Source organism: Nannospalax galili, unplaced genomic scaffold (assembly GCF_000622305.1).
Source record: "Nannospalax galili isolate Female #2095 unplaced genomic scaffold, S.galili_v1.0 scaffold772, whole genome shotgun sequence".
NCBI lineage: Eukaryota > Metazoa > Chordata > Mammalia > Rodentia > Spalacidae > Nannospalax > Nannospalax galili.
The window spans coordinates 3,561,869-3,576,983 of record NW_008332097.1 but is presented as its reverse complement, the minus strand read 5'-3'; the positions used below and the strand labels follow the sequence as shown (position 1 = coordinate 3,576,983).

The 15,115-nt window shown below is 40.3% G+C and overlaps 1 protein-coding gene and 1 pseudogene across 6 annotated transcripts in view; one reads left to right on the top strand and one right to left on the bottom strand.

Moving 5' to 3' along the window:
* The first annotated feature begins 254 nt into the window (after positions 1-254).
* LOC115069312 lies at positions 255-355 on the top strand (annotated as a pseudogene).
* A 5,427-nt stretch (positions 356-5,782) lies between these two features.
* The window catches only part of Pds5a (PDS5 cohesin associated factor A), a 161,824-nt gene continuing 152,491 nt past the window's right edge, over positions 5,783-15,115 (bottom strand). For all 6 annotated transcript variants that reach the window (XM_008827242.3, XM_017796663.2, XM_017796664.2 and 3 more), the window contains one exon: positions 5,783-7,623. In XM_008827242.3, coding sequence (XP_008825464.1) covers positions 7,620-7,623 — 4 coding nt within the window. In that variant the 3' untranslated portion in view covers positions 5,783-7,619. The remainder of the gene's footprint in view (positions 7,624-15,115) is intronic.

Below are 15,115 nucleotides of genomic sequence, written 5' to 3'. Positions count from 1 at the left end.
TTAAAAAAAAAACAAAACACGTGTATGTATGTATGTGTGAATGTGCACTTGAGTATAGCTGCCTGTGGAGGCCAGAGCTGTTGGATCCCTGGAAATGGAGTTACAGGTGGGTCTAAGTCATGTGATGTCGCTGCTGGGAATCGAACTCAGGTCCCTCTACAAAGCAGTATGTGCTCTTAAGTGCTGAGTCATCTCAATCAGTCTGTATTTCCTTAATTATCAGTTTTAAAAGTATTTTATAAAAGCTTAAAATAGTGCTCGCTTCACCAGCACATATACTAAAAATTGGAACGATAGATTAGTGTGGCCCCTGCCCAAGGACGACATGCAAATTTGTGAAGCGTTTCATGTTAAAAAATAAAGAGCTTTCATCTTCAATGTTTCCTCAAGTACACATTGTGCTTCTTGTCTCTCTGCATTTAAAATGTTTTCTCCTTTTGGGGGGCTGGAGAGATGATGGCTCAATGGTTAAGAGCACTGGCTGCTCTTGCAGAGGACATGGGTTTTGTTCCCAGCAACCTCATGGCAGACGGTTGACAACCAGTTCCAGGGGTCCAGCAACTTCTGACCTCCTCGGGCATTGCACGACATGGGCGTACTTACATACATGCAGGCACTACACTCATACACATTTAAAAAAAAAAGTTTCTCCATTTCAGTAAACTGAAATCTTATCTTTCAGGTCCATGCCAATGCTATTAGTTGCAGGAACTTTCCTGAACCTTCCACAGGTCTTCATTACTTCATCAGTTCTTAAATACATTCTGCCTTAGGCTGGGCATGGTGGCACAAGCCCTTAATCCCAGCACTTGGGAGACAGAGGCAGGTGTGAGATCAGGGCCAGCCTGGTCTACATAGTTCCAGGGCAGCTGAGGCTACAGGGAGACCCTCTCTCAGACCAAAAAAACCAAAAAACCAATGCATCTCCCTTTAGTTCTTGTAAACTCATCAAACCATCTTATTGGTCCTTTTGTTTGTTTGAATAGGTTATCACGTTACCCAGGCTGGCCTCAAACTTGCTATAGCTCAAGAGGAACTTCAACTCCAGATCATCCTGCCTCTAAATGCTGGGGTTACAGGTGTGTGCCTTATAGCAGCTAACCTTGTTAGAATAATGGAACATCACAGGCATTAGGTAAGTGTCACATGAATTGAAAGAGGCCTGTGCCGAAGAAACCAGTATAAGAAGAGCAGGATCACACAAGAGTAGGACCAGTGGCACCATCAGCACTGATACCGAGATCAGAGCCAGACACAACATGGGCCAAGAGCTTCAGAACTTTGCTGTCTCCAGTTTGTGAGTGGGTTTAACAAACAATGGGACTAAGCTACTGGAAACCCAGCATACTCACACATGTGCCTGCAATCCCAGCAGGACTCATGGGGCTAATGCAGGAGGATCTTGAGTTTGGGCTACTGAAAGCAAGAGTTTTTCCTCAAAAACAAAAAACAAAACCAGGAAATGCATTCAAGCATGACTATTAAACACTAGCAACCATAAGGGCCAAGTACAGGCATTTGCTGCCAAGCCTGACAACCTGAATTTGATCCCCAGGTTCCACATGGCAGAGAACTGGCTGTGACTGCCCCTTCCATGCACACATATGTACACACACAGACACATACACAGAGCTACAGACTGGGTTCAAGGCCAACCTAGGCAACTTAGACCCCGTCTCAAAATAAAAGCAAGTGGTATTGTAAAAGGTATCAAACTTTTTGGCTAGAGATATCTCATTAGAGCCCTTGCCTAGTATATGGAAGTTCCCAACTTTAATGCATATTGCCAAAACAACCACCTTTTGAAAAGCTAATGTAACCAAAGTAAGCATAAGTTAACCAGGTAAGGGTTTGCTCCCCACCTCTCTGAGCTCCATAAATCATGCTGACATTGAATGTGTGCACTCACATGAGCGTCCCTCTCCAGCATCTCCCCCATGTAGCTGGAGGGCTATGTCTAAGTAGAAAAGTATTTTTGGATGGGCACAGTAGTGAAAGCCTATTAATCCTAGTATCAGGAAGTTGGGGCAGGAGTTTTAAATTTGAGGTCTGCCTGAACTATTACATAGCAAAACCCTGATTGATTCTGTCTGTCATCTATCTATCTATCTATCTATCTATCTATCTATCTATCTATCTATCTATCTATCAATCATCTATCTATCTATCATCTATCTAATCTAATCTATCTCCGTATCTATCTATATATAAAATCACATACTTTGAGGCCTTAGCCTTTCAATGGCCTGTACTGGGGTTTCCTGGAACACTTCTGAGTAACAAGGATAAGCTGGAAGTCCTCTAGGAACCTTTTCTTCAGTAGATCCAGGTCTGCCCTACAGGTCTTGTTGTTTTTGCAGTACTGGGGACTGAACTTGAGGTCTAGCCAAGTATACCACTGAGCTATACTTCTAACCTTTTACTTTAACTTAAAATTTTTTTTTTAATTATTTTTAAGCCGGGCGTGGTGGTACACGCCTTTAATCCCAGCACTTGGGAGGCAGAGGCAGGCGGATCTCTGTGAGTTCAAGGCCAGCCTGGCCTACATAGTGAATTCCAGGACAGCTGGGGCCACAGGGAGACCCTGTCTCAAAAAGACAAAAAAAATTTTTTTTATTATTTTTATGTATATGCATGTATTGCCTGCGTGTAGGTAAGTGCACCCATGTTGTGCAATATCTGCGGAGGTCAGAAGAGGCTGTCGGAGTTACAGGGTCTTCTGAAAGAACACCAATGTTCTTAACAGCTGAGCCATCTCTCCAGCCCCACCTTTGTTTACTTTTGAGACAGGGTCTTGCAGTTGCCCATGCTGGCCTTGAATCTTAGATTCTCCTGCATCCGCATCCTGAGCAGCTAGGATTGCAGACCCGAGCAACCAAACGTGTTGCTTGCATTGTTTGTAGTTTACTACCTGGACACAGGTATTCAACAGGGATTCAGGGCTCCTACCTGAATCCTCAAAACATTTGGCTTTTGCATGAAAGGCTTCTGAAAGCAGGGAAAGGAAGGACAGAGCAGAGGCACAGAGGATTCAGTTTGAGCCTCTTGAGGCTGGGCTCTTAATCTACAGAGCTGCGTCCTGCACAGTCCGGTGTGTTATGCTGAGATTGCTCAGCCTAGTCACATCTATGGCCTTTGCTCATAATATTTCCTCAAAGTTGCCTTTGGAAAAGGCAGGGATTTTTCTGCTTTTACAGCATCTGCCAGATCTCTCAAGTCTTGGTGCATCGATGTGTGGTACTTGTGGTATGCGGTCCTCGTATGGCACACACTTGGTGCTTTGAATGTTACTCCTTGGCCTTGTGCCTGGTTGTACAGACTGAAGATGAGGGACACTCCCAATTTTCTTACTGGTTGCCAGAGATCTTGACCTTGTGCTAGGGTGTTCCTTATAGGTACAGTTGGCTCCAGATTCTTCAGGAAGAATGAATATAAGGCTGTTTACAGAACAAATGAATTTCATTTTAGAATAACATGGTCTTGCTAGGGAAAAACAGGAGCACCTAGGGACTGCGGGGAGAAAGGCAGCTGAAAGTAGCAAACGTTTTTTTTTTTTTTTTTTGAGTCAGGGTCTCCCTGTTGCACCAGCTGGCCTGGAACAGGCAGGCCTCAATCTCACAGATCCACTTGCCTCTGCCTCCAGGTGCTGGGACTGAAAGTGTGTGCCACCATGCCCAACACCAATAGGTTTTAATACAGGAATGTGATTTGAGAAATATCTGATCATCAGCTTCACCCAAGAATCTTAGCCATGAAACTACCTATGTTTGAGTTAAAATTTAAGATAGAAAACCAAATAAAGCTTATTCTTATGGGGTGTGTCAAAAATTGGGGCTATGGTTTCCAGTAGAAAAGTTTGAGGACTGGGCCTGGTGGAACAGAACTGTAATCCCAGCACCTGGGAGGTGGAGGCAGGATTAGGGTTCAGGATCATCCTCAGCTACATAGTGAATTCCAGGGTGGCTAGGGTATGAGACCTTGTCTCAAAAACACAAACTACCACCACCACCATTGCCATCACCAAACAACTTTTAAAAAAAGGAAAAGGCAGAGGCAGGTGGATCTCTGTGACTTCCAGGCCAGCCTGGTCTACACAGTGAGTTCCAGGACAGCTGGGGTGACAGAGAGACCCCGTCTCAAAAAACAAAAAAGGAGGGCAGGAGGAAGGAAGGGAAGGGAAAATGAAAGGATCTGTACCCTGATTGTCATTACTCCCAAACGTCTAAAAGTTCTTGTCAGCAGTGCCATCATTAACTAGGTAGGCAAGAAAGCCAGCTGTTAGAACTGGCAGACTGTTGGTAGAATTTGTATTGATAGGGAAGATAGCAAAGTCTTGCCAATACAATTGTCCCAGAGTGTGGAGATTGGTTTCAGGGACTACAAGAAGTACCCGAATTGGTAAACGTTCAAGTGCCCTCCATAAAATAATGTGTAGTCACACGTGACTGACATCCATCCTCACTCACACTTTTCTTAGACTCCTAATCATATTAAGTTACATGAACTTACATTAACAAAGTGTAAATGATTTTTATCTTGTGTTATTTGGGGAATAATGATAAGGAATTAAGTCTGTACATGTTCAGTACAAGTGTACCCTAACTTAACAATTTGTTTCCATCTTTTGTTTGTGGATCCAGTTATGGAATTCATGGATTTGAGAGGGTCAAGTGTAAGCATCAGATACGGAATGATAAACCCATTAAAGAGAAAATATGAAGCTAGGTGTGTTGGTCTCTTACCTCTCATTCTGTCAACCTCTTATTCCAGGTACATTATGTGATTTACTCATTCTCCATTATTAAACTAGTGTATTCATGTCCATGCTTTGTGATAATTTCTTCACAGTAGGAAAGTTTTTATGTTAAAAGTTCTAAAATTTTCCAAATATTTGTAAGAATTTATCATCCAACATTTTGTTCCTCAGTCACTGTAAGCCAAGTCAGAATACCTAGCCAGGAAGTTTGAAGGTGACATTTTTTATCAGGATACGCAGGTTCTAGACTCTAAATGGAAAATATGCAAAGACATTTCATCAAGTTTTGACATGGGGGTTACATGAATATTCAGGGCTCCACACTTCTATATAATGCTGCATTTCTTGGTTTTATTTGAAACAGTGCATATTTTTAAGCATTGGTAGGATTTTACACGTCATTTACACAAATTACAAGGTTCTGCTTAAAGTCTTTAAAAAAATTCTAAAAATTCAGCCCAGGTGCAGCACAAGAATATGCAAAACTACTTTACATTATACACACTTTTTATCAAAGGAGATACAAAATTCTGGCTTGTAGTTTTAGACAAATACAAGAAGCTTCAAACTAGACACACAGGATTTAATTCTCAAATATAAGTCTGCACTTTTGTGTTGTATTTCTCTGAGATGTAAATACCAAATTCCTAACAGATTTTACGTTTTCCTTTTCAAAGAAAACTTGACAGTTTTCCAATAGACAAGTCCCTGTCCATTTGTTTATTCCTTTGACCAGTTTTCCCTCCCTCAATGCCAGACTTGTGTCACTTTCTGCTCACATAACCTCTGAGGAAGACCTTGCTAGGTAACTCTTCTGCTGTAAACCTCCTGAAGAGCCACCCACTGATGCAAAGGGTTCTGCTACATTTGCTTTAGTACCATTTAGCCCCTAGAAACCTCTTACACCTTGTGACTAACTGCTCAGCATACAGTTTACTAAATCACCATCAATGTGGTTTCTGTTGGTGACAAACTGGAGGCCTGAAGAATCAAGTTGTCTGAATTTTAAACTTTTTCTAAATAGGACATATCCACTGATTGAGGGACATTATCGATCCGTGTGCATAGATATTCTTTGTCAGCATATTGGAGGCAATATTTGAACTTTTTAAAGTGTTATGAAGAGGAATAGGAAGAGGCCTTACATGCCCTTTTAAGGGATATTGTTTTCATAATATGGGTACCCATTGTTTTCTGACCATCTTCTGATACCCAAATGTATGTAAATATATATGCAAAATTAAAGAACTGCCCATCTTTTACTCAGTTTACAGCCAACTCTTGATTATCTATGAGAAAATAAGTGACAGCAAATTTCATTTTGAAGAGTTTTTGGACAATTTCACTATTTTTTGTACATCCTGTATAGGCTATACAGACCATGTCATAATGAAAGTATTTCTTATTCCCACTGACCACAGGGGGTGGAAGGAAGAGGCACATTCTGCTAGGGCTTTGGGCTGAGCCTAATGGGGGCAGTGGAAGCAAGATGAAACTCTGAGGATAAGGAAGTTCCTCCTCAATCACACTTGCAGGTGCCTTCATTGTTCTTGAAGGTCATGGTAATCACAAAACTAACTGCCAGAGGCATAGTCACTAATTTGTATAGATAATGGAGAGTTGACTATAATCATGTTTTTTGCTTCTCTATGACTTTAGCCCTTTTACATAAAAAAACTCCTAAGAAAGAATAGTATGATAAAAAGATAAAAAAGACTGCCATATGACATCTAGAAGCATTTATTTTATGCAAAAATTTAAATATGATTATGTGTACACAAAAAGTGTGCACATTATCTCTGCTAAACAATGCCAAGGAACATAATGATGCAACAGTTGTCTGCAAAATAAAGGAAAAAAAAAAAGTTCAGATTATCAGACAAAAATGCTTATTTCCCAACAGCACAATGCAACTCTAAACATGTCAAATTTTCCTTACAAAGCTGCCAATGTGACCTACTTAAAAAAAAGAACTTTTTCTTTTACAACAATAATAAAAATCTGGTGACAAACATTATAAAACCAAATCCTGGATAGACTTACTCCCTCAAGACTCCAAATATTCTAACATAATCATAGGAGTAAAAACCATTTTAAAGTGATATGCTTTATGAAACAATATGTACATTTATTGCAAATTATATTAAACTAAAATGGGAGAAACCAAAATATGAAGTGTTTACTACTTGCAAATCAATAATAATTTTAATTATTTTCTCACTCTGATAAAAATCAGAAAAGTAACATTTATAAAATTGCCACGACATCACTTTTCATAGCAGGGAACAGAAATCTGTACATCTCTTTTTTTTTTTTTTGCAGAAAAGTAGACAGGCAGAAAGAATAATACATAAAAGTTTCCAAAAGGAAAACAAAGAAATAGCTCATCTCCTAAAAATTAATTCAGTAGACATTATTTTCCTTGTGTAGCATGGGGATTCCTGGCTCTAGAACGGATGACTTCAGTGTCAGTGTATAAGGTCAGCTTGTTACTTTCTGAAAAATAAAACTGCAGCATGGAAATTAATGGTATATTATGCCTTTAAACTCCAGGTACGCAGGAACTGGAACCAAGTATTAAGCAATTTGCTTAATTATTGACTTTTCATTGGAAAAGTCTAGGGGGAGGGAAAACAGAGTTGCTTTTAGCCTCTCTCAAGAGTTTCTGCTGTACATTTCCATCAAAGGACTGTGGTTGCGTAAAAAGGAAGGAAAAGTTCCTTTCAGTTTTCAAGGCAGAAAGTGTGTATTTGAAGTGAACTTCATTTTCTGTTTAGGGATATATGAATCCAAATTTTGGCAGAACGTGGAAATCTGCTTCTGTTTGGCCTTCATTTTCTCCCTTTGCAAATGAGTTTTCTTTTTACCTTGGGAACAGGAATAGAAAAAAACAAAGTTAGAAGATATGTACAGGATATCAACTACAAGTCTTGTTTTTTTCAAGACTGGCTGGCTCTCCTAGAATGCACTGGCTCTCCTAGAATGCACTATACTGACCAAGCTGGCCTCAAAAACCAGTTTTGTTTCTATAGTTGTTATCTAAAATCTTAAAATACAGTTTTCATTTTCTCACTTGGAACTTTACTGGGTTTACTCAAAGCTACAGACAATAGCTTTCCACAAAAAGCTGTTCTAAAACTGGGCATGATGGTACCTTTAATCCCAGAACTCAGGAGGCAGAGGCAAGCTGATTTGTCAGACTACGGCACCAGCCTGGTCTACATAGTGAGTTCCAGCTGGTGCTATATGGAGACCCTGTCTCAAAAAAGACACCCCCTGCAAAGTGCTATTTGCTTGCATAAACTCTATACAAAACCCCACAAAGTTGAAGAAGTTTTTACTCTACTGTAAGTGCTACTTTCCGATACCCTATTTTTTACAATGATAAAAAGTCATTTATGGGCCAAAAAAGTCATTTTATGGCCAAAAAAAGTCATTTATTTGAAATAAATTAATTTTTTATCAATACTTTCAAAAAATGATAAAGGGGAAAAACTACTGTACATTAGACAGTCAGTATATAAACAGTTCTGATTTTTTTTTTGGGGGGGGCACTTTTTGAGACAGGGTCTCCCTGCAGCCCCAACTTGACCAGGCTGGACCTGAACTCAGAAATCTGCCTGCCTCTGCCTCCCAAGTGCTGGAGTTATACCTGGCCTTATAAAGAATTCTGATTTCTGAAATGTGAAACAAACATACTTAAGTACACTGAACAACAGCAAACCCCATATGATAAAATACCAAAACAAAACAGGAGGAAAATGTAACTTGGGTTTGTTAACAGGTTAGGTAGAATAACACTTCCCTGCAGGGAAGAGTCTGACCCCTGACCACATGGGATGAGGATATGGTCTCCTCTTTGGGAGAAAGAAGTAATCAGTTATCTGACAGGTGAGATGTGGGGATGGAAGAACATGCTCTGGTCAAGATCTGATCTTTTTGCCCTGAAAGGTGCCGGTGACTTCTGGTCTGCTGTGGTTGTTCCAAATTAGGGGCAAGGCATTCATTAGTAGTGCATCTTGCATACATAAAGATGAAATGCTAAAGGGCAAAGCGATTACAAGGATTCTTAGAAACCTAAAGATTAACATGTTGTCCAAGAACTGAGCTGCCTGTTGCCCACAGATCTTCAGTGTTCCTGGTTACTCTCAGGAGACAGATCCTAGAAGAACTGGCAAGATGCCAGTCTGTGTCCCAAAATGAATGGGCATCACTTCCAATCTCTTGACTTCTGAACATTTTCATTACTAGTTTAATAAAAAATTCACTTGTTACTGAAAGAAAATTCATACCAAACCAATATATAAGCCTGGCATGATAGCACAGGCCTGCGCTCCTTATACTCAGGAGGCTGAGGCAAGAGTTTAAGTCCAAACCCAAGCTGGGCTACTTGGTGACCCTGTATCCAACAGTTCCAAGGTCCTTGAAATTTCAAGGTATCACACTGCTAAGTCAAACACATGAATCCAAAGATGAGAAAATTGCCATTGGTTATCATGTAAATATTCTCTTTAAGTTTAGATATTGCCAAGAAGTTTGAGGAGTCTTCACCCAAAGTTTTTTGTTTCTGTTTTTTTTTTGTTGTTGTTGTTTGTTTTTGAGACTATGTAACCTAGGCTGGTCTCAAAATCAGTTCATAGCCAAGGATAATTTTGAAGTTCTGATCCTCCTGCCTCTACCTGCTGGGATTTACACTGGTGTTCCACCACATCTGGTTTACATAGTGTTAGAACTCAAACTCAGAACTCTGTTAATGTGTCACAGTGCACTGTGGAGATCAGAGGACAACTTGAAGTCAGTTTTCTTTCCAGCATGTGAGTTCCAGGGATATAACTAGGGTCCTCAGACGTGGTGACAAGTTTTAATCACTGAGCCATCTTCCTGGTCCCTTGTGATATTAAAAAAATAAATTTTTTATGTGTTTTGTCCTCATGTAGATCAGAATTGCATCACATGCATGCAGTGCCCATGAATGCCAGAAGAGGGCATTGGATTCCCTAGAACTAGTTTTAGGGGGTTGTAAGTCACCATGAGGGTGCTGGGAATTGAACTGGGCTCTAAGAACAGCAAGTGCACTTTTTTTTGGGAGGGGGGGGTAGGGATCATTTGGAGACAGGGTCTCCCTGTAGCCCTAGCTGGCCCTGAACACACAGAGATCCACCTGCCTCTGCGTCCTCAGTACTTGGATTAAAGGTGTGCACCACCATGTCCGGCCTGAACAGCAAGTGCTCCTAACTGTTCAGCCATCTCTCTAGCCCCTTGTTTTTATTTTTTATTTTTTGGTCCCTACACGTAGGGAATACAGGCATACACATAAAAATAGTAAAATTAAAAAACAAAAAATCAGTTGAAAGCTAGTGAGATAGTTCAGTGGGGAAGAGCCTACCTACCATGTATGAAACCATGGGTCCAATCCTGAGTACTAAAAAAACAAAACAGCTAAGAAATAAAAAAAACAAGCATACAAACAAAAACAGCTGAATCTTTTTGGAAAGATTTATCTTTATATGTGTGTGTGTGTGTGTGTGTGTGTGTGTGTGTGTGTGTAACTCAGAGTTCCGGCTGGGCTGTAGTTACAGTTAGACCCTGTCTCAAAACAAACAAACAAACACCAAACCTACTAGATGGGACTCAGGTTCAGTTCTCAGCATCCACATGGCGGCTAACAATCATCCCTAATTCCAGTTTCAGGGGATACAACACTCTCTTCCGGCCTCCACAGTATTTCACACATGTGGTACACTTACATAAATGCAGGCAAAGCACTCATAGGTGTAATAAAATAAATGGAAAAACAAAAAACAAAAAACACCTCTTTTTACCCATTAAGAGAATGAACAAATAGTAGGGTTCTGAATACTCAGTATAAAAATGTTTTAAAACACCCGGGGGTGGTGGCACACGCCTTTAATCCGAGCACTTGGGAGGCAGAGGCAGATGGATCTTTGTGAGTTCGAGGCCAACCTGGTCTACATAGTGAGTTCCGGGACAGCTGGGGCTACAAGGAGACCCTATCTCAAAAAAGACAAAAAAAAACAAAAAAAAAGTTTTAAAACAACCACATAATTTAAAAATTATACCTTCATCTACCAGAGTGTTAGTGGGATATTGAAGTGCTTAACAACATACAAGCCTGATTCACTTGAAGTTCTATCCATGTATAAATGGCCAAATTTCTTTGCTCCTAAGGTAGGGCTAACTTGCTTTTATAAGGGTTATAGCTGGACATATACACAATAACATTTCCTATTATTCCTATTATTATTAAATATATTCCAGGTACTATGCACATGCCTTTTAAACCTAAGTCTAACTTTCACCATGTTTTTCTCCTAGCATTGGGTCTTTCAACTTGGCCCTTTTTGCTAACCTTCAAATTGTGGGATTTTACTTGCATGTACTCTGAAAGGAGTTGAAAATGGGGTTACAGTTGTTGGCTTTAACCTGTGATTGCTTTTTAATTAATTCATTTTTGGGGGCGTGGGGGGTGTCTTTAACCATGTAGATCAGGCTGGCCTTGAACTCACGGTGATCCACCTGCTTCTGCCTCCCCAAATGCTGGGATTAAAGGTGTGTACTACCATGCCAGGCTAAGCTGTGATTATTTTAAATAGTTGATATTTACTTAAAAGATATTAAAACTGTGTACAATCTATTCCACTTTATGAAAAATATCACTTATGAGCTATAATAATAGTTAACATGCAAATGAGTGTTTTCAAAGCATCCATAATAATAGCATAAGGAAGCATAAACAATAACTAGAATTTAACAACATTTCAAAGCACAATTTTTTTTTTTTTTTTTTGGTCTTTTTGACACAGGGTTTCCCTGTACCCCAGCTGCCCTGACTCACTATGTAGAGACCAGGCTGGCCTTGAACTCACAGTGATCCGCCTGCCTCTGCCTCCCAAGTGCTGGGACTAGAGGCATGCACCAGCATGCCCAGCCTTTTAAAAATATCTTTAGTTATTATTATTTTTTACGTGAATGTGTGTATTGCCTGCATGTAGGTAAGTGCACCCATGTCGTGCAACGCCCGGGGAGGACAGAGGAGGCTGTTGGATGCCCTGGGACTGGAGTTACAGACAGTTGTTAGCTGCCATGTGGGTGCTGGGATTCGAACCTGGGTCTTCTGCAAGAACAGCCAGTGTTTTTAACCACTGAGCCATTGCTCCAGCCCCCCAAAGCACAAAATTTTATGATTACAAACTGAGTCATAGTGTCTTGACTTTTTTTGGTCTTTTTGAGACAGGGTGACCCTATAGCCCCAGATGGCCTGGAATTCACTATGTAGACTAGACCAGCCTTGAACTCAGAGATCTGCCTGCTTCTGCCTCCTGAGTGCTAGGAATAAAGGTCTGTGCCACCACACCTGTCATACTGTATTGGTTTAACCCTAGTTTCATCATTTATATAAAAAAAGGAATTGAAAGTTCAATGCCTTTTTTGCCAGCATTCCTTCTTTTTTTGCAAGCTAGTGACAATGACAGTATTTACCCAAGTAGAACTGTTTAAAACTTCAATGGATTAACAAGTACAGAGCTCAGTATTGAGCTTGGCTCACATAAGAATTGTATTAAAATTATTTGTAATCTACAAAATAAAAAATCTGAAATGGGACCTGTATGCCATTCTCTGGGGTAAGTCAATCGTGCTCTCCACCCTCCACGCCTTGACTAGCCCAGCCTCATTCACCCTCCCATCTCCCCCACCCATGTCTCCTCCTAGCCTAGGTTCTGTGCCATTCCTTGTCGGCACCCCAGACACCAGGAGAACCACCACTGCTTCCTGATCCTTTGCATCCAGACCAACCCAGTTCCTTCTGGGGTCCCCAGGAGCCCTTTGGGCCTGGCCCTGCCCTCACCTCCCTCTGCTTCCGTGGGCTGTACAATCCACCAGCCTCTTTCCTGGGCAATGGGGTTGACCTCTCAGCTTCCTGATCCTTTGCATCCAGACCAACCCAGTTCCTCCCTGCAGGCCCTAGGAGCCCTTGGGGCCTCTTCCTGCCCCCATCTCCCTTTGCATGTCTGGGTGGCATGGCCACCAGCTGCCCGAGACCAGTACCTTTCCTGGGCCCTGCTCCCAGGCCAGTCCAACCCACAAATTCCTAACAACAACAAATTCTTTCCAACAACATCTTTCCTGGAGAGATCCAGACTTTAGGAGAAAGCCTGAGAGCATCTGATCCTCATCTGACTTAGGCCTCTGTGGGAACTCCTGAAGACAAAAGCAATCTGGCCACTCCAATATAAAATCAAAAGAGAGAACCTGAAGCTTAGACCAAACAGCTTTTCATGCCCAACAAATAAACCACAAAGACACATAGTTTACAAAAAGAAGCAGACCTAAACTTGGAGGCTTGACTCTCACACAAGAATCAGAAACTACAAAAGAAATTCACATGTCAAAATTACAGAGAAAAAAATAGTAACATGAAAAACCAAAATAACATATCCCCACCAAATACCAATAGTCCTCTAGAGGAGTACAATGAGAAACCTCTAGAGATAATGCAGGACATGGAACTCAAAAGAACAATTATAAACATGATAAAAGAATTCAGTGAATTTAAAGAACACACAAAGAAATCAAAGAACTAAGGAAGACAGGGATAAACTTCTGAATGAATTCAGCAAAGAGCTAGAAAAAATGATTATTCAGAATGAAGGAAGTGAAACACTCAGTAAGCCAATTAGAAACGACAGGAGAAGGCCTCACCAATAGGATGAATGAAACGGAAAACAGTATCAAGACTAGAACATAAAGTGGACAAACCACACCACTCAAGTAATGATTATGAAAAATTTAAGAAATCACAAGAATGGAATATGCAGGAATTGTGTGACACCATAAAAAGACCAAACTTACGAATCATAGGCATACAGGAAGGAGAAGAATCCCAAGATAGTGTGGCATGGACAAGATCTTCAACAGAATCGTGGAAGAAAACTTCCCAAAATTAAAGAAAGACATGCCCATACAAACACAAGAAGCATATAGAACACCAAACAGACAGGATCAGAAAAGAAACTCTCCATGGCAAATCATAATAAAAACATTAAACATACAGAACAAAGAGACAATACTGAAAGCTGCAAAAGAGAACAAAGCAAGTCACATATAAAGGAAAACCCATTAGGATCACAGCTGACTTTTCAGTGCAAACTATGAAAGCCAGAAGAGTCTGAACCAAAGTATTCCCAGTTTTAAATGACCACAGATGCCAACCCAGATTACTTTACCCAGACAAAATGTCTATTATAGTCGAGGGGAAAGAAATATCTTCCATGACATAAACAGGCTGAAGGAATTCATGTCCACAAACCCAGCCCCTCAGAGAGTTCTGGAAACAATACAAAGAGCTGAAGAAAGAAATGACTATACCCAAGGGGTTGTGAAAAGAAATTCAATGAAGGTATAACTGTGGAAAAGTACAGCTATATCAAGAATGGGAACAGAAATAAAAATGACAGGATTCAATACATATCTTTCATTAATAACTTTAAATATAAATGGACTGAACTCCCCAGTCAAAAGATAAAGACTAGGTAAATGGGTTAAGAAACAAAACCCACCTTTTTGTTGTCTGTAAGAAACTCCTATCACGTTCAAGGACAGACACTAAGTGAAAGGATGGAAAAAAATATACCAAGCGAATGGTACTAAGAAAAAAGAAGGCATTGCAATTATAATATCTGATAAAATAAGACTTTAAAACTAATCAGAAGAGATAAAGAGGGCCACTTCATTCTGATCAAAGGAACAATAAATCAAGAAGATATTACAATCATGAACATATATTCACCAAACTCTGGTGCACCCAACTTCATAAAAACAATACTACAGGACTTTAAGACCCAGAGTAATCCCACTCGTAGGGGACTTCAATACCTCACTGTCTCCATTAGACAGGTCAACAGAGAGTTAACAGAGAGGCATCTGAATTAAACAATACCATATAGCAAATGGACCTGACAGACATCTACCAAGTATTCCACCCAAGCACCAAAGGACATACTACTCAGCACTCCATGGAACCTTCTCCAAAATAGACCATATACTGGGGCACAAAACAAACTTCAACAAATACAAAAAGATTGAAATAATTCCATGCATTCTATCAGACCACAATGCAATAAAGCTTATAATCAACATCAGAAGAAGTCCTAGTTACCACACGAACAAATGGAGATTAAATAACATACTCCTGAATGATGAATGGTTCAAATGTCCTTAGAGGGAAGTTTATAGCTCTAAGTGCCTACATAAAAATCGGAACGAACACAAATAAATGACTTAACATTGCAACTCAAGACACTTGAAAAGCAACAACAAATGAAACGCAAACCCAGCAGA